The following is a 19,782-nucleotide window of genomic DNA, read 5'->3' as shown; positions in this document are numbered from 1 at the left end:
AATGTTGTTTATCCCTTTTTATTGCCATTTATCCATTTATAAGTTGGTGGACATTAGGTTGTTTCCACTTTGGGTGATTGTAATACTGTTGTAAATATTTGTGTACAAGCTATTAAGTACATAAGTTTTCATTTCCCTGGAGTATATACCAAGCAGAAGAATTGCTAGGTCATATGGTAATTCTATCTTTAGCATTTTCAGAAACTATGAAACATTTTGCAAAGTGCAGCATGACTCTACATTTCTACCAAAAATGTGTAAGGGGTCCATGTTTCCACATCCTATACAGCATGCATCACTGTTTTTTTTTTTTTTTTGGCCTGGGAAGGAGGTGATATGAACCAGCACCTGTATGGGTTGCTGGCATCACAGGTGGTGGCTTTATCTGCTACGCCACAACACCATCCCCTATCACTGTCTTTTATTATAGGCATCCAGTATCTCAGTGTAATTCTGATTTTCATTATACTAATGATTAGTGTTGGGCACCTGTTTATACACTTTTTGGTCATTTGTGTAATTCTTTGCAGAAATTCCTATTCAAATGTTTTGCCCATTTTTTTTTTTTAAAGATTATGTATTTGAAAGGCAGAGTTACAAAGAGAAGACACACACACACACACACACACACACAGAGAAAAGGGGCCGGATTTTCCATCCTCTGGTTCACTCCCAAAATGGCTACAACAGCCTGAGCTGGGCCAGGATGAAGCCAGGATCCAGGAACTCCACCTTGGTCTCCCATGTGGAAAACAGGGGCCCAAGAATTCAGGCCATCTTCCTGCTGATTTCCCAGGTCCATCAGCAGGGAGCTGGATTGGAATTGGAGCAGCTGGAAATTGAACCAGCACTCATATGTGATGCCTGTGTGGCAGGCAGTAGCTTAACTCGCTACACTACAACCCCAGCCCCGAAGATATTTATTATAGAGCTCAGGAAAAAGAGTATTTGTGTCTAGAGCAGCACTGTAGCCTGGCAGTTATGATGCTCATGTCCCACACTGGAGTACCTGCATTGGGTTTCCTGGTTCTGGCTCCTGACTCCAGCTTCCTGCTAATGCAGATCTTGGGAGGCAGTGGTGATGGCTCAATTAATTGGGTTCCTGGCATCCATGTGGGAGATTATATTTCCAGATCCCACTTTGGCCCTGGTCAGGTTTCAGCCAGTGACAGCATTTGGAGAGTGAACCAGCAGATGTGACTTTCTCTTTTTTGTCTCAAATAAATGAATAAAATTTTTAAAAAAATTTGTGAGTATGTTTCCATGTTTATAACATGGAAATATTTGAAGAGATTTACTTTTCAAAACAAGCAAATAAAACCATTGGAAGAATATAAAACTAAATGAGGGTAGAATGGAAGGACTTTGTGGTTTTTTTCCTTACTCTTTTTTAAATGTCGTTTTTTAAAAAATAGTTTTTATAAAATAAGTCAATAAATGTTAAAATGAGAGCAGCATGCCCAATATACAGTGAGCACTTAGAGTGTGTGGGCCTTTGCTTCTTCCTAGCCCCTGATGTAGATAAGAGTATAGCAGGGACACAGCAAGGCACACTTGTATTTTTTTTTTTTAAGGACTACACAGTGTAGAGGATTGCACAAATTACCCAAATAACAAAGAGAAAAAATGACTGTCCTAGACGAGTAGAGGCAAAGGTTTGAAAAGGAGATGATGTATTTTATCCAAACCCTGGAAGGTCTCGAATGACTAGGCAGGCATTCTCCGGGCAGGCTGAGTGAGTATTCTGAGGGTTTTGCACTTAGTGAGGAGCATGGAGAATAGGGACAGGCGAGGTAGGAAGTCAAGAGGGCAGAGAAGAAAACAAGGACAGGATTGACTACTTGGGTTTTCAAATGGAAGGTAAGATCTAAAATTCATCTTGTTGGTATTGAGGCTAAATTTCTGGATATGAGCCACATTCCAACCCCAGTGTGGTATCTATAATGTGGTCCAGTAGTCTTAGAGTGAGAATCACCATGAGTCCCTAGTCTCACTCATTCTTTGGTTCAACAGATACTTACTGGGTGCTTCCTGCATGTCAGGCCTTCCTCTAGAGGCTGAAGAAGCAGCGATGAACAAAAGTAGCAAAAATTCTGCTCTCATGGAGGTTACATTCTAGTGGGAAGATCCAGACCCTGGCGTATGTAAAGTGTATAGCATGTCAGAGGTCTTAAAGTTATCGAGGGAAATAAAGCAACGAGCAAGGCATACGGATACGCAGGAGGCAAGGGGTGAATACAGTTTAAGTGGCAGGGCTTTCCTGAGTAGTGTGAAGTGTGCAGTAATTGAGGATAAGCATCTCAGGATAGAGAATTGCAAATACAGTGAACATCATGGATTGGATCATGGTAAGGAAAGAAATAATAGGAGGGCTGGCACTGAGGCATAGCAGGTAAAGCTGCTGCCTCCAATGGCGGCATCTAATATGGGCGCTGGTTTGAGACCCAGCTGCTCCAGTTCTGATCCAGTTTTCTGCTATGGCCTGTGGAAGCAGTGGAAATGGTCCAAGTCCTTGGGCCCCTGCACCCACGTGTGAGCCCCAGAAGAAGCTCCTGGCTCCTGGCTTCGGATCTGCTCAGCTCCGGCTGTTGCAGCCATATGGGGAGTGAACTAGCAGATGGAAGACTTCTCTTTGCCTTTCTGTAACTCTGCCTTTCAAATAAATAAATCATAAAAAAAAAAAAAAAAAAAAAAAGGAGCCAAGATCAAGAGGTAATGTTTAGATTACCTTCCTATAAGGAGACTACATTTTTTATCTTAAAATTTTTTATTTATATAAGGTGAACAAATTTCATATATTTCATGTACACAGATTTAAAAGCATAATGATACTTCCCACCTTTCCCATGTTCCCATCCCTGCTCCTCCTTCCTTCCTTTTTCTTTTAATTTTTACAATGACATACCTTCAGTTTATTTTATGATCACAAGCTTGACTCTTCACCAAATAAAGAATTCAACAAGTAGTAGGTAGCAAAAACCACTGTTCTTCAACAGTATAGATATGGGCTGTAAACAATATTCAACTCTCAAAATGTCATTTCCACTCATACATTTTTATGCTCTCTATATTAATTACCACAAATCAGGGAAAATATATGTTGTCTTTTTGGGACTGGCTTATTTCACTAAGCAAAATGGTTTCCAGTTGCATCCATTTTGTTGCAAAAGACAGGATTTAATTTTTTTTAAGGATTTACTTATTTATTTGAGAGTTACAGAGCGGCAGAGGGAGAGGTTCACACTGGAGATTAGTTTGTCTTCAGCATATGGTTGGTGATTAAAGTCATGCTCTCTAAGGGTGTTGAGTGTAGACTGACGATAGGGCCAAGTACTGAGTGCTACAATGCACAGAGCTAGGGACAAGAGGAGGAAACCAGCGAAGAAACCAAAGAAGGTTCAAAGGATTGACCTTTGGGCTAGTGCAGTGGAGATAGAACTGTTTCACTGAGTGACTGAAACGAAAGCTTAACTGATACAGGTCCGCAAGTGAAAGAGAGAACTGAACACAACATGGGAAACCATTGTAAACAGGAAGAGACAAATGGGGTAATGGGTGGAGGAAGAGTGGGTTCCTGTTGAAGATGGGAGAGGCTTCAGCATCTCTGTTTAACCAAATTCCAGGTCATATTAGCACATTTCAACCAGTCCCCTAATTCTTAAATTTGAAACTTTTGGTGATTTCACTTTAGAAATTTTTACTTCTCACTAGAGTAACCTCAGGGATTTTTCCTGTGTAGGATGCTTGCAGTCTATTTATATTTGTTTGTACGCCTTTTAGCTTGTATCCTTCCCTTTTGTCCACCGGAATGCCCACTGCATTACTCTGTATTCAGATCTTACCAATACCATGGTAATGTAGCCATGGAAGCACTCTTTAGGTGTGCCCCACCTGCTTCAGTAAGGTCTTTACTATTTCTCATGGCTTGCTTTCGACATTGTGTGCACTGTGCTAGGGATAAAATGAATACCATCTGGCTGGTCCTTGTCTTAAAGAGACTTGTTGTCTAAAACTCATTGTTCAATAGAGTAGCTACTAATTACATGTAGGAACTTAAAGACAATTAAAAATTGAGTTCCTTGGTCACAATAGGCACCTCTTAAATGCTTAGTTGCAGGCCGGCGCTGTGGCTCACTAGGCTAATCCTCCACCTGCGGCGCCAGTACTCTGGGTTCTAGTCCCGGTTGGGGCGCCAGTTCTGTCCCGGTTGCTCCTCTTCCAGTCCAGCCCTCTGCTGTGGCCCGGGAAGGCCCCAGTGGAGGATGGCCCAAGTGCTTGGGCCCTGCACCTGTGTGGGAGACCAGGAGGAAGCACCTGGCTCCTGGCGGCCATTTGGGGGGTGAACCAACGGAAGGAAGACCTTTTTCTCTGTCTCTCTCTCTCTCTCTCTAACTCTGCCTGTCAAACAAACAAACAAACAAAAAGCTTAGTTGCACACATGGTTAGCAGCTACTGGACTGGAGTGCAGTTACAGAACATTTCCATCGTCACAGAAATATACAGCACACTGGCTTAGAGAAGAAACTTTACTACACAATTACAGTAAATGTGATAATCACATGTGACCTTGTGATTTCATTCACTATCTGCCTTATTACATAGAAAACTCAGAGGTCAGATGACTTTTTTCATACGCTCTGTTGTGCTTTATTGCAGCATTAGTACATTTGAAGCATCTAATGAATATGGAATATAATTTTATTTTTTATGGAAAAGTTTCTAATAGGTGGTGGGTCCTGAGGCTTAGCTTAGGAATTTATATCCCATGGACCCAGGGCCCAAGGAGATGCTATGCATGTAATCCCAATTTGAGTTAACATCTGTCCCAAATACCTTTTCAGTGTGTGGGCAGTATGGAGGATAAGACAGTGGTTTTCAGGCTTTGGCTACACACGGGAGCCATTTGAAGAATTCTAAGTGTTCTAGTTCTAAAAAGTACTAAGGCCACTCTTTAAATCCTGATTTATGGGACAGGCGTTTTCTTAAGGGTTAAGATACAATCCACTCCCATTGGAGTTTCCTGATAATGTACACTCTGGGAGACAGCAGGTGATGGCAACTCTCTGGGTTCCTGTCACCCATATCAGAGACTTGGATTGAGTTCCTAGCTCCCTGCTTTAGTCCAGCCTAGCCATGGCTGTTGTGGGCAACTGAGGAGTGAACCGGCAGATAGAAGCCATCTCAAAAAAAGAAAAAAAAAAACTTTGGAACTGGGCTGAGCACTGAGATTGTTTAAAACCCCTGAGATCCCAAAGGGACAAATATGTTCTCCGTAATCTGTGACAACTGAGCACCTAAAAGGAAACCTGTAGAAATGAAACTGACATTATGTGAAGCAATGACTTGATCAGTCCTTGTCCTGACTGTCGAGGAACAGCTTACTATTTTATTCCTTTTAGTATTTTCTTTTTCTACTTAATACCATTGGTTGAACTCTTTACTTACATAGAATTATTCTTGGGTGTTTAAATTCAATTGAAAATCGATCCCTGTTAAAAATAAGAGCGGGAATAAGAGAGGCAGGAGATGTACAGTTCAGCACATGCTCACTCAGACTTACCCCTAAGGGTAAAGCTAAAAACTTGCCATGGGACTCCAAATCCCATTAAGTTGGTAGGTACCAAGGCCGTCTTACTAGTTAAAGTGATCAGTTTAAGTTCATAACTGATCATAAAGATAGGATTAAGTGTCAAAGGGATCACATAAATAAGACCAGTGTCTGCTAATAATTGATATAATTAAGAAGGAGAGAATGATCCAACATGGGAAGCAGAACACACAGCAGACTCATAGAATGGCAAATGCCCTAAACAGCACTCTGGCCTCAGAATCAGCCCTTGAGGCATTTGGATCTGGCTTAAAAAGCACATGAGAGTATTTCAGGCATGGAAAGCCAAGACACCGTGGCAAAAAAAAAAAAAAAAAAAAAAAGACCTAAATGGAAGATCTGTGAGTGAGATCCCAGTGGAAAAAACAGGTCATCAAAGAAGGAGGTACCTTTCTCTGAAGGGAGGAGAGAACTTCCACTTTGACTATGGCCTTGTCTAAATAAGGTCAGAGTTGGTGAACTCAAGAGGCTTCCATAGCCTCTGTGGCTCATGACAAGAGCCTTGGGTGATCACTGATGTCATAAATAAGAGTGTCAATTGTTAAATCAACCACGGAGTCACTGTGCACTTACTCCCCATGTAGGACCTCTGTCCTTAATGTGTTGTACTATGAGAATTAACAGTAAAACTGGTCTTCAAATAGTACTTTCTACTTTGTGTGTCTGTGTAGTGCAAACTGTTGAAATATTTACTTGGTATAGAGTTGATCTTCTGTATGTAAAGATAATTAAAAATGAATCAATGAAGAATGGGATGGAAAAGGGCATAGGAGATGGGATGGTTTGTGGGTGGGAGGGTGGTTATGGGGGGGAAGACTGCTATAATCCAAAAGTTGTACTTTTGAAATTTATATTTATTAAATGAAAGTTTTTTATAAAAACAGTAAAACCCCTGAGATGATTCTAATGTGAAGCTGAAGTTGAGATGCACCACTATAAATAACTGGACGCCCAACTTTTTAGTTTTGTTAATAGTTACAAATCAATTATAAGTACATTAAAATTTTACCTTTATGCTACTAAATAATACTTTTTTTTCTTATTGTAGTTTTTCCTCTCAGTAATCACCATGGCCTTGCTGACGCTGATGACGATTACACTGGATCCTCCTCAGAAATTACCGGACTTATTTTCTGTATTGGTGTGTTTTGTGTCCTGCTTAAACTTCCTGTTCTTTTTGGTATACTTTAACATTATAATCATGTGGGATTCGAAAACTGAAAGAAATCAGAAGAAAGTCAACTAAACACATTACCAAACAAATGTAAAAATGTGAAATAGTGCTAAAATATCTGGTGAACTTTTTGCTATAAATGAAAGTATCATTTTGAGAATCATGGAATTATTGGAAAGGAAATGGTGCAAAGTCATTGTTATTTACACAAAATAAATTTATATGGGGACCAAGAACAAATGTAGGGTTTTATTTTTGAAGTACTGCTTGCCTACAACATATTGTAGTTTCAATAATATTCACAGCGAGTCAAATGGAAAAGTAACAGGAAATGTCCTTAAAAGCCAGTGTTGGCCGGCACCACAGCTCAATAGGCTAATCCTCCGCCTGCGGCGCTGGCACACCGGGTTCTAGTCCTGGTTGGGGCACCGGATTCTGTCCAGCCAGCTCTCTGCTGTGGCCCAGGAGGGCAGTGGAGGATGGCCCAAGTCCTTGGGCCCTTCACCTGCATGGGAGACCAAAAGCACCTGGCTCCTGGCTTCAGATCAGTGTGGTGCACTGGCCGCGGCAGCCATTGGAGGGTGAACCAACAGCAAAAAGGAAGACCTTTCTCTCTGTCTCTCTCTCACTATCCACTCTGCCTGTGGGGGGCGGGGGGAGCCAGTGTTTACTTGGGAAATACACCCTGTTACCTATTAGTTTTTTTTTTTTTTCGAAGCTTAAAAATTTCCCAGAGGAATCTTATTGATGACTCTAGTTCATTCCCTCCCAAAAGACCAAATGAAATGAACAGTAGTAACCTTTAGATTTTATTGTCTTCATACCAAAACATAAGATGAAGATGAGAACTGGATCGCATGCCCCCTTTCTTCCTATTTCTTCCCAGTCCAGGATGTTTACATCTCTTAATAGCAAACATTCTTTTGGATCTGCAGCTGGGCTCCGCACACTGAAGCCTCAGCACAGTCTTTGTAGTTTTAGCTTTTTCCCGGAAAATTGGCTTAGTCTGTCCGCCATAGCCACTTTGCTTCCTATCATAACGCTGCTTTCCCAAGCACAGAGTCTTTACCCTTCTTTTACCGTGTCACTTCATGACGTAGTGTTTGCAACACTTCTTACAAAAGGTCCAGTGGGTTTTCGGAACATTCACTATGTTGATGGAGCACTACTGGCATGGTAAGCTCTATTAGGTTTTGAAAAACAATCTGCAAGTTAAGCTCTTTCTTTTTAAAGGAAAGCACTAATTTTGGTATTCAAATTTAGTTTTTCTGACATTAGAATGTAAGCAATGTGTAACTTCACTGAGTTATAACTCAGGGAATTACATTTGTGATTTTTTTAAAAAAAGATTTTATTTATTTGAAAAGCAGAGTTAGAGAGGGGGAGAGATCTTCCATCTGCTGGTTCACTCCTTAAATGGTTGCAACGGCCAGAGCTGGACTTATCCAAAGCCAGGAGCTTCTTCTGGGTCTCCCATGTGGGTGCAGGGGCCCAAGCATTTGGGCCAATTTCTGCCGCTTTCCCAGACGCAATAGCCGGGAGCTGGATCTGAAGTGGAACACCCTAGATTAAAACTGGCACCCATATGGGATGCCAGTGCTGCAGAAGGTGACTTTACCTGTAGCGTAGATCCCAACATTTGTGATCTAAGATGAGAAGGCAGGGACTGGGGTTGGTAAAAAGGGTTAAGCTGCTGCCTGCAATGCTGGCATCCCATATGCTGTTTGTTTCATGTCCTAGCTGCACCACTTCCAATCCAACTCCCTGCTAACGCACCTGGGAAAGCAGCAGAAGATGGCCCAAGTCCATGGGCCCCTGTACCCATGTGGGAGATCCAGATGAAGCTCGTGGTTTGGCCTGGCCCAGCTCTGGCTGACTTGGCCATTTGGGGGTGAACCAGCAGACAGATCTCTCTCTCTCTGTATCTATGCCTTTCAAATAAATCTGGGCCAGTGCTGTGGCACAGCGGGTTAGCTGTCTGCAGTACTGGCATCCTGTATAGGCACTGGTTCAAGTCCTGGATGCTTCCCTTCTGATCCAACTCACTGATAATGAGCATGGGAAAGCAGTGAAGATGACTCAAGTCCTTGGGCCCTTGCACCCACGTGGGAGTTTCAGAAGAAGCTCCTGGCTTCAGTCTGGCCCAGCCCCAGCTGTGGCAGACATCTGAGGAGTAAGCGAGCAGATGGAAGATCTCTCTGCCTCTCCTCTTTGTAATCCTCTCTCTCAAATGAATAAGAACATCTTTAAAAAAAAATTCCAAGTTTTAAAAATAAATAAATAAATGAAAGATGAGAAAGCAAATAAAGCTGCTTGAAGTTTGAAAATGCCTTGTTACCCATGCAAATTTGGATTTTTAAACCAAGGCAGATTGATTATTCCCAAGAATATAGATTTGCTTGAATCTAATAAATGAATTTCTGAATTTAAATCTAAAGCTTTAAGTGATTTGAATGAAGTCCTTTTAATTATTCATGATCATTAGTTCTATACTCCCAAAATCATTCTGTAAAAGTTAAATTGTCTTATACAGGATTTTATCCTATTCTGTTTTTTTTTTTTTTTTTTTTTTTTTTTTGACAGGTAGAGTTATAGACAGTGAAAGAGAGACAGAAAGGTCTTCCTTCCATTGGTTCACTCCCCAAATGGCCGCTGCGGCCGGCATTGCGCCGATCCGAAGCCAGGAGCCAGGTGCTTCTTCCTGGTCTCCCATGCTGGTGCAGGGGCCCAAACACTTGGGCCATCCTCCACTGTCTTCCTAGGCCACAGCAGAGAGCTGGACTGGAAGAGGAGCAACTGGACTAGAACCCAGTGCCCATATGGGATGCTGGCGCCGCAGGCGGAGGATTAACCAAGTGAGCCACAGCGCCGGCCCCCTTATTCTGTTTCGTTATGATGTCGTTCAGTAACAATGCCAACACATTCAAATCATGCTGCATCCTTTTAAACATTTATTTATTTACTTTCATTTTATTTGAAAGGGAGAGAGAAAAAAAGTGCTATTATTTTATCTGTTGGTTCACTCCCCAAATGCTGGCAACAGTTAGGGCTGGGCTAAAGCCAGGAACCCGTTACTAAATCCCAGGCTCCTGCATGAATGACACGGACCCAAGTACTTGAGCTCATCATCTGCTACCTCCCGGGGTACATATTAGCAGAAAGCTGGATCAGAAGTGGAGAAGCTGGGACTTGGACCAGGCACTCTGATATGGGACATGGGCATCCCAAGCAAGCAGTGACTTAACCACTGCCCTTCATGCTTCATCTGAACTTTGTCCTATTAATACAATGTCACTCTATATTAGCAGAAGCCATTTTTTACTGTAGTATTCAATTGGTAAAAATTATTATTATATCCATGTTGTTTCTCACATAAAGAGATTTTCTCTAGTCAGGGAAAAAATCATTTTACCCTATTTTTTATGAATGTATTTCATAAAACAACCATTAAAACATATAAAGTTATGGCACATGGTAAAATAGTGCAAGTCAAATGCCACGTCCATGCAAAGAAAACCTGGGTCTGGACAGGGACAGACACAGGCTGAAGCAGGAAGGGATGTGTTTCTAAGTCTGGTCAGAGAAGTGGGTTTAGACAAAGCAAAAATCAAGAAGTATTTCTTTCTCCAAGCAAATGTGCATAAAGACTCAAAGGGCAGGTCAGTACAGAGAAGCAGCCTTGAATTGCTGCCGAATCAGCAGGAACACTGCGGCCCATGGTCACCATCTGTAATCACTGTGCCCAAATGTCAGCATCCTGGCTGCCTGGTGCAGCCTTATTTCTTAAAAAAATTTTGTAACCGTATACTCGAGTGTAACACAGAACGTTGACTTAAATCAAAGACGAGGAGGTTCTAAGTTATAGCTCCTAAATAATTGGAGTACAGAAACTTTAAAAATAAAAGTGCTATATAAATGCTAAAATAGAATGCATCTTATTCAAGATATCTTATAGGTAAATTCTATAGATAAAAAAACCCACTGCCCAGAGAATTTAATCTAATCATATAATGTTCCATTCTACCTTTTAAGGAATCTTATAGCGATTATCTTTTAAGTCAAGCATCTCATGTCTCTTAGAATCTAGTTTAACAGTATACTTTGAACTTAGAAAGATTAGGCTCCAAAATCCCAAAAATATCCAGTGATGAATTGAGATCACAGAAGTAGGTCATTCCAAAGCCTGTCTCGCAGCTTAAACTCAGGATTATAGGAATGCTTTAATATAAAGATATTTAGGTTATGCAGAAATATTAAAGATAGAAAAGATTTCTCACTTTCTTCACTCATATACCTATCAAATGAACCCTTTTAAGTTATATTCCAGTATAGTTTAGAGGGAAGAAGGGTTTCTGAGAAATGCAGTTGTCTTTGTTGCCAATAAACTTAGGTTTGCGGCTGAGAGTAATGAAGAGAATAGGGTGTGTGTTCACATTTCAAAAATGAGGCAGGCATAGAGTCATTTTCCTTTGATGTCTTAGGGAAGGGAGAAAAATCCCCGATGTAGCACTCTGTCCAAATGATAAACCACAACTAAGTGAGTGAAACATTTACAAAAGTCAAGGCAGTGAAAGGAGCCTCTCTGTTCAATAGCGAGAGTAAGAGATGGATAGGATATAACTAAATAATGGTTGGAGTAACACAATGGTTACAAGTCTCAATTGGTCTCTCTTCTGTTACATTCATTGGAAGATCAGGGCCAAGTATATCCCTCTCCCCCTCCCCCACGTAAACATTAGTTTTGTGTGTGGATCTTTCTGCTTTGTCCTTCACGCGGCCTCCAGGGGTGATAAAGCGAGAGTCATCTGACCTACAATGAAGAGAACTGGGAAATGATTCTTAGCAGACCCAGCTGTTCTGAAAGGCAAAAGCTTAATATATCAGGAGGTCAAACACACAGTGACTGACTTAATGGCATTAAGCACATATCTACCTAACTTAGATTATATGTGAGACCAATCTGCTTTTAACCCTTTGTGTCCTAATGTAGGTTACTTTATAAAATGTTTCGACTTCTATCCTAAGGTTAGTTTTCAATGCTTGAATGATCCTTTCTCATATACCTTTGCTAACATTCTATTGTTAAGGATTGTATCACAAAGTATTCTTAACACTCAGCAGATTACTTTAAAATCTTATTTAAATAATGTTAAGGAAGGCAACTGGATTACTGTTAAGTACCTAAATCATTTATATTAAGAATTTTTAGATGTAACATATTCTATGATTTTCCCCCTACCTTATATTTTGTAACAGCACAAACAATGATACAAAACATAACTACAATATGGATATTTAATGTTTGAAAATAATTTGGAAGGGATCACATCCTCCTCCGTAGTAAGTCTTTTCTTTAAATTCAGGATAGTCTGTGCAGTTTTGCTCAAAAACATTTCATATTTAAAAGTCTGTACTGAAAAATGCATCCTAATATTTTATAAAAGGTACAAAATTTTAAAACTTTGGAAATATTTTTTCTCCATAAGCACAGGAAAAAACTAGAGTACAATATTAAAAGCTCACTCCATGATAGTGACTACACAATAAACTTGTAGATAAATTAAAAAATAACTTTTTTAAAAGGAATTTGTAAATAAACAAACATCTAAGGCTTTAAGGGAAAACTGGTACTTAATTACACTTACCGTTGGATTTAATCTGAGTTTTGAGAAAACGTAAGTATTTTCATATAAGCTTTACTTGGTCTATACACAAATGTCCAAAGTATACAGAAACATATGGGTTACAAAGTGTATGTCAAGATCCTTTTTTACATACTGGCTTACATTAAAGGGTCAAAGAGAAATGTATTATTTACATTGAGATTACCTACTGGTGTGTGTAGAAAGTTTAAATTAGCTGCAAGAAATTTTATCTAGACTTGCACCTGCCTCATGCTATGAGCTGGTATTTACTGGGCAGATTAATTACAAACATTTCTTCTGTTCCTTTAAATATGATCAGGCAGATGCAAAAGTTGGTGCTCATAGTAAGTGCATTTCTTCTCAAGGCCTGCAGGATATAAAAGATGATTATTACATCATCACATGTATTTCGTTCATCACTCAAGAAATTACTTAAACATCCATGTAGTGTGGTACCTAGTTTACTTAGATGCTGGCAACCTATTTGCTTATTTTTGAGTCTTCTAAGTGAGATTCACCTTCACAAGTAATTGTCAGTATGACTCTTATGACATAGCATTCCTCACCTTAAGTGCAGACATTTACATGAGAGAATTTTAAAACCCCAACATGAGCTACTGAAAACATCAAATTTACATGCCTTTGTCTATAAGCCTTAAGGGCCTTTCAGCAGGTGTTTTCTCTAACAGCTGCTAAAGGGGGGAAATAGAAATAAATAAAAGCAGTCTTTACCATGACACATTTCCTATTCCAAGTGTATCCCTCTGAGGACTCCTAGTGGTGGCAGAGGTTCTTGTCCATTTGACCTCAGGACTTGGTGGAAAAGAAAGCAGCTATGGGCAACTGAGGGCATGTGGGTGTCCACTCCAGCTCCCTATTCATAAGCGTCCACAGATATTCTCTTCCACTTGCCAGCTTACTTTTGCCAACTCTTGTCTGAGAGTCCAGTCTGCTTTTATATGGATTTTGAGTGCTCTAGGGTTCACTTAATAAATATCCTCTGGGTTATGTATACAATGATGAGAGTTACTAAGACTACAGAGGAAAGAAAGACTATCATTTATTAAAGAGTTTATAATTATTTTATACACTCTCACAAAGAAAATATTACCAATCCTATTTTATTATCAAAGTTTAGGGGGAACCAAGTTTCTTGTTTAGGTTACACAACTAAGTAGGTAATACAGCTAGTCGTTGAATAGTTAATAATGTACCCCAAATGGCCATAGTAGCTGAGGTTGGGGCCAATCTGAAGCCAGGTGCTTCTTCTGGGTATCCCACATGGGTACAGGGGCACAAGGGCTTGGGCCATCTTCCATTGCTATTCCAGGCCATAAGAGAGCTGGATGGGAAAAGGAGCAGCTGAGACATGAACCAGTGCCCATATGGGATCCCGGTGCCACAGGTGAAGGCTTAACCCACTACGCCACAGTGCCGGCCCCTAGCGACCGTATCACTCTTCTTAAAACATGTTGGATTGTTACTTCCCTAATGGTCTTCAACTGGCTTGCCTCTGCTGAACAAATAAAGTCTGAACATAGCCTGGGACCATCACTGACAATGATGTGGCCCAGGTCTACCTGTCCATCAACTTGCTTCTCTGTCTTCTTAGCTCATGTTGTTCTCTTTATATAGCACATTTTATATTACACATTTTTCAAAATCCAACTTCCTAGTGAAGCATGAAGCTTTCATTACTGGAGTCCGCATGGCTTTCTGACAAACAGTGCACAGTGCAATAACTAGAATTGATTTTAAAATCACAAATCCTGGGGGTGGGTGTTGTGGTGTAATGGGTTAAACTGATGCTTGTGACACCTGCATCCCATGTCATAGTGTCTGGGATGCAGTCCTGCCTCCAGTTCCCATCTAGCTTCCTACTTAAAAACCTGGGAGGCAGCCGGTGATGACCCAAGTACTTAGGTTCCAGCTACCACATGGGGAATATGGATATAGTTGCTGACTCCTGGTTTCAGCCTGTCCCCAGCCCTGGCAGTTGTAGCCATTGGGGGAGTGAACCAGTGGGTGAAAGCTCTCTTACCTCTGTCACTCTGTCTTTCAAATAAACATTTAAAAAAAGTTATTGGAAATGGGCTGGTATTGGGGCTGTAAACTGCTGCCTGTGATGCTGGCATCCCCTTAGGAGCAACATTTCAAATCCCAGCTCTCTGTTAATGCACCTGGGAAAGCAGAGGAAGGTGGCCCAAGTGCTTGGGCCCCCAACACCCATGTGGTAGACCCAGATAGAGTTCCTGGCTCTTGGCTTTGGCCTGACTCAGCCTTGGCTATTGCAGTCATTTGGGGAGTAAACCAGTGGATGGAAGATTCTCTGTAACTCTGCCTTTCAGATAAGTAAATAAATTTTTTTAAAAAGGTTATTGAAAACAGATTGCTGCTCTTTAAAAACAAATCATAAATCCTTTAAGGACTATCTAATCATCTCAACTTGAGGTGAACTATGTTTGCCATGAATTCTTTTAACATCATTCTTCAATTGGTACTTACTGTAATAGAGAGGAATGTTTAAACTCCTTATACCCAAGAGGAAGGAACTTTTGTCAAGTCTCTTTATACCCCATAAAAGTGTGACAAATTTGGCCAGAGTCCAGAATATTGGTTAGTCTTATATTAGTAATATTTTTATTTACGTATCTATTTTTTTTTAACATAGAAACCTTTTATTTAAGGTATGGAAACTTCATGCATTTCATACATATCTATTTTTAAAAGACATTTGTTTACTCGAAAGGCAGGGTTACAGAGAGAGAGAGAGACAGACAGAGAGAGAGACAGAGATCTTCCATCTGCTAGTTCACTCTCCAAATGGCCACAATGGTTGGAGCTGGGCCGGGCTGAAGCCAGGAGCCAGGAGCCTTTTCCAAGGCTCCCACATGGATACAGTGGCCTAAGGACTTGGGCCGCCTTCTGCTGCCTTCCCAGGCACATTAGCAGGAAGCTTGGTTGAGAGTGGAGAAGTATAACAACTAGGACTTGAGCCAAAACCCACATGGGATGCCGGCATTGAAGGCAGCAGCTTTACCTATTACACCACAATGCTGGTCCCTTTTACTAGTAATATTATAGGTCACTATTTTTACACAACACTTTTTTTTTTTTTAAGTATTTTATTGTGTGGCATGACAGGTTAAGCTGCCACCTGCTACCCTGACATCCATGTTGGAGCACTGTTTGGTTCTAGTTTTTTTTTTTTTTTCTTTTCAAGATTTATTTATTTATTTGAAAGGCAGATTTACAGAGAGGCAGAGGCAGAGAGAGATCTTCCATCCACTGGTTCACTCCCCAAATGGCAGCCACGTCCAGAGTTGGGCAGATTCGAAGCCAGGAGCCAGGAGCCTCCTCCATGTCTCCCATGAGGGTGCAGAGGCACAGGCACTTGGGCCATCCTCTACTACTTTCCCAGACCATGGCAGAGAGCAGGATTGGAAGTGGAGCAGCCGGTCTCAAATCAGCCACCACATGGGATACCAGCACTGCAGGCAGTGGCCCCACCCACTATGCCATAGCACACCACCACCACCCCCCCCCTTTAAAATTTTATTTCTTTATTTGAGGGGTAGAATTACAGACAGAGGGAGAGGGAGAGAGAGAGAGAAAGGTCTTCCACCTACTGGTTCACTCCTCAAATGGCTACAATGGCCAGAGCTGGGCCAATTCAAAGCCAGATACCAGGAGCCTCTTCCTGGTCTCCCATGTGGGTGCAGGGCCCCAAGGACTTGGGCCATCTTCTACTGCTTTCCCAGGCCAAAGCAGAGAGCTGGATCAAAAGGGGAGCAACCAGAGCTAGAACCAGTGCCGATATGGATGCCAGCACTGCAGGCAGAGGATTAATCTGTGCCACAGCACCGGCCCCTATATAACACTCTTAAGCACCGTGAGGTTTCCTCACCACTGCCTACTCTCAAGGACACCTGACTTGTGCTTCCTGATGTCATGTGGTTGGGAGACTGTCATGAAGACCTACAAACATGTCAGGCAGGCCTATGGTCTTCACAGCTTTTAGAGGCATGTGTATGCTGGAGCCCTTTTCAAAACTTCAGCTCAGGTTTAGGAAAGCAGAGTTCATGAATTAGATTCAGTGTGGGACTGAAAAGATTCCAATTCTGCTTGAAGGTGCAACAAGGCAAGCTAGCAGAGGGCTTGCCATGTTGCAGGTTATCAATTCTAATGCTATCTACTAATCTTGTTACCTCCTCACTGGCTTCACAGTTCTTGTCTGTACTTCTAATGGCCAGAACCCTTGAACTGAAGTCTGAACTTGTATCACCTATCATAGCTTGCCTCACCTTATTACTGTTTCATGTGTCTTTTTGTCCTTAACTTGGTTATTCAGTTGCAAAGGTTGTTATACATAGAATTTTGTTCACTAAGCCTCAGAGTTTTGTTAACCAAGTGACTTATCTACCTTATTACTAAAGTGTCCCAACATATTCTGTCAACATGAGTCAAAATCATGCTTTTTCTCTTCCTCTCCCTTACTGTTCTTTGCCTTTGCCTGTGACCCCTGAGTTGTTGTCTCCGCTGCTCTCTTGTAACACTGCTTCATAAAGGCTACACTTTTAAAGGCTCTGGGAGTGAATCTGTGTGGGGCAGCTCTCCTCACTGAACAGTTACAGGGGAAGAGTAATCATGGAGTGCAAGGGAGAACTGGAGCTGCTGTGCAGGAAAGTTGGCCACAGTGGTATCAGGAGGTCTACGTGTGTCTCAGGCTTCTGGGGGCACAGAACACAATCAGGGAGTTTAACACTTATAGGAGTTCAGCCTAATATAACTGCAGGCATCTTGGTCATAACTGTCACCCCAACCCCTACGAGGTAAACAGTGAAGTCATTAAGATAGCCTGCTGCCCTGTTGTCTGGAATATTAGTACTTCTTGAGAAAGTCCAAGTGTATGTTGGTTAGTCACAGGCCATGTTTTTCTTTTTATTTTTTATTTAGTAAATATAAATTTCCAAAGTACAGTTTATGGATTACATTGGCTCTCCCCTCCCCCATAATTTCCCTCCCACTCGCACCCCTCCCATCTCCCGCTCCCTCTCCCATTCCATTCACATCAAGATTCATTTTCAATTATCTTTATATACAGAAGATCGATTCAGTATATATTAAGTAAAGATTTCATCAGTTTGCACCCACACAGAAACACAAAGTGTAAAATACTATTTCAGTACTAGTTATAGCATTACTTCACATTGGACAACACATTAAGGACAGATTCCACTTGAGAAGTAAATACACAGTGACTCCTGTTATTAACAATTTGACACTCTTGTTTATGGCATCAGTAATCTCCCTAGGCTCTAGTCATGAGCTGCCAAGGCTATGGAAACCTTTTGGGTTTGCCGACTTCGATCTTATTCCGACAGGGTCATAGTCAAAGTGGAAGTTCTCTCCTCCCTTCAGACAAAGGCACCTCCTTCTTTGATGGCCCCGTTCTTTCCACTGGGATCTCACTCGCAGAGATCATTCATTTAGGTCTTTTTTTTTTTTTTTTTCCCCAGAGTGTCTTGGCTTTCCATGCCTAAAATACTCTCATGGGCTCTTCAGCCAGATCTGAATGCCTTAAGGGCTGATTCTGAGGCCAGAGTGCTATTTAGGGCATCTGCCATTCTATGAGTCTGCTGTGTATACAGGCCATGTTTTTCTATAAAACCTTTTTCTTCTGTCCCATAGGACAAGGATCCATTGTCTTTAGGTCACGTGAGCCTATACTTCTGTCCGTAAGTCCCCCAGTAAATTATATTCTATAATCTTGGGTTTGTCTACCTCTTTCTTTGTTCTCACAGTACCTTCCATTTTTGGCAGCCAATTCTTGTATACTGGGCTTCCCCACAATGACAATTTCCCTCCCCTATTCATACCAGTAGAGCAGCTATGACAAAGGCACAAGAGAGAAGCTGTGACAGAACATGGATGGAGGAGAGGGATCTCAGGAAGCCTAGAACAAGGCATGTTATAAACAGGTTTTGAAAGACTGGTAAGATTTTGATCATAGTGAGGGAAAATGAATGCTAGGCAGAGGAGACAAGAACAAGTTAGGGAAGTTAAAAAGGAACTTGCTGGGGGAGCGAGTCTAGGAAATGGCAAGTAATCTAGAGTTCACGAGGCACAAGGGAGACACTGGGGAGGTAAACTGTGGTCAGATCATCAACAGTCCTAATATCAGTCTAAATTTGGATTTTATTATGGATATGGTGGGGTGATATATTCTAAAGCATAGATTTTGCTCAGTAGCAGGACAGGCTGTAGGGGAAAGGGGCTAGAGGACAGAAAGGTAGGTTTCTATGGGGAAAACAGTAATCTAGATGACAGTTAATAGAGGGATAAACTAGTCCATTTTAAGAAGTGATCTGATCTGGTACCTGTTTGGATATGAGGACAAAAAGAGAGGCTTTTGAGCTGATCAATGGGATGACAGAATTCCTAGAAAGGTGTAAGGAAGAACAATTTGAAGGGGAAATAATTAAAATATTTGGGGTCATTGTATGGTGACAAACGATTTATAGCTCGAAAGGAAGGTCACAGATAGATATGGAAATCACATAAAGAAAGGTAAAAGCGAAAGTCAAGGGAACGGATGAGATTATGAAGAAAGTAACCTCAAGTAAAAAAGGAAACATATCAAAGCACAAACTAGAAAAATGCCTCAAAGGTGAAGTTGTTATATTTTACTGTGATCTCTCTCAATGGTTTCTCATTAGAAGGGAACCTTGGGGTGTGCACTGTGCTATGGGAGGTTAGGCCACCACTTGGGACACATGTACCCTGTATAGAAGTGCCAGTTTTGAGTCTCTGGCTGCTCTGTTTCTGATCCAACTTCCTGCTAATGCACCTGGGAAGTCAGCACATGATAGCTTAAGTTCTTGGGTCCCTGCCACCCATCTGGGTGACCTGGATGGAGTTTTAGACTCCTATCTTCGACCTGGCCAGCCCCAGGTTTTAGGTGCATTTACGGAAATGAACCAGCAGATGGAAGATTTTTGTCACTGTGCTTCTCAATAAATAATAAATCTTTTTAAAAAGGGGGGATTTTAGTTAATTCTTCTAAGTTTTCTGAAAGTACTACTCAAATTAAAGGCTAGGCCGGTGCCGCAGCTCACTAGGCTAATCCTCCGCCTGCGGCGCCGGCACCCCAGGTTCTAGTCCTGGTTGGGGCGCCGGATTCTGTCCCAGTTGCCCCTCTTCCAGTCCAACTCTCTGCTGTGGCCCAGGAAGGCAGTGGAAGATGGCCCAAGTGCTTGGGCCCTGCACCCACATGGAAGACCAGGAAGAGGCACCTGGCTCCTGGCTTCGGATCGGTACAATGCGCCAGCCGTAGTGGCCATTTGGGGGGTGAA

General features: G+C 41.6%; 2 protein-coding genes across 12 annotated transcripts in view; one reads left to right on the top strand and one right to left on the bottom strand.

Moving 5' to 3' along the window:
- Nucleotides 1-7,022, top strand: part of ALG6 (ALG6 alpha-1,3-glucosyltransferase) — a 57,957-nt gene extending 50,935 nt beyond the window's left edge. For all 7 annotated transcript variants that reach the window (XM_008265129.4, XM_008265132.4, XM_051857674.2 and 4 more), the window contains one exon: nucleotides 6,657-7,022. In XM_008265129.4, coding sequence (XP_008263351.2) covers nucleotides 6,657-6,854 — 198 coding nt within the window. In that variant the 3' untranslated portion in view covers nucleotides 6,855-7,022. The remainder of the gene's footprint in view (nucleotides 1-6,656) is intronic.
- The window catches only part of ITGB3BP (integrin subunit beta 3 binding protein), an 80,226-nt gene continuing 67,099 nt past the window's right edge, over nucleotides 6,656-19,782 (bottom strand). Inside the window, exons 8-9 of one of the 5 annotated variants that reach the window (XR_007924041.2) lie at nucleotides 12,612-12,794; nucleotides 6,656-6,825 (exon numbers count right to left, since the gene is read on the bottom strand). The gene's annotated coding sequence lies outside the window, so the exon portion shown is untranslated. Of the gene's footprint in view, nucleotides 6,826-12,611; nucleotides 12,795-19,782 lie in introns of those variants that run through there. The other 4 variants (XR_007924042.2, XR_011390678.1, XM_051857685.2 and 1 more) reach the window with 4 other exon arrangements.

The sequence above is a fragment of the Oryctolagus cuniculus genome, chromosome 7, assembly GCF_964237555.1.
Source record: "Oryctolagus cuniculus chromosome 7, mOryCun1.1, whole genome shotgun sequence".
Lineage (NCBI taxonomy): Eukaryota > Metazoa > Chordata > Mammalia > Lagomorpha > Leporidae > Oryctolagus > Oryctolagus cuniculus.
This window is presented reverse-complemented; position numbering and strand designations above follow the sequence as displayed.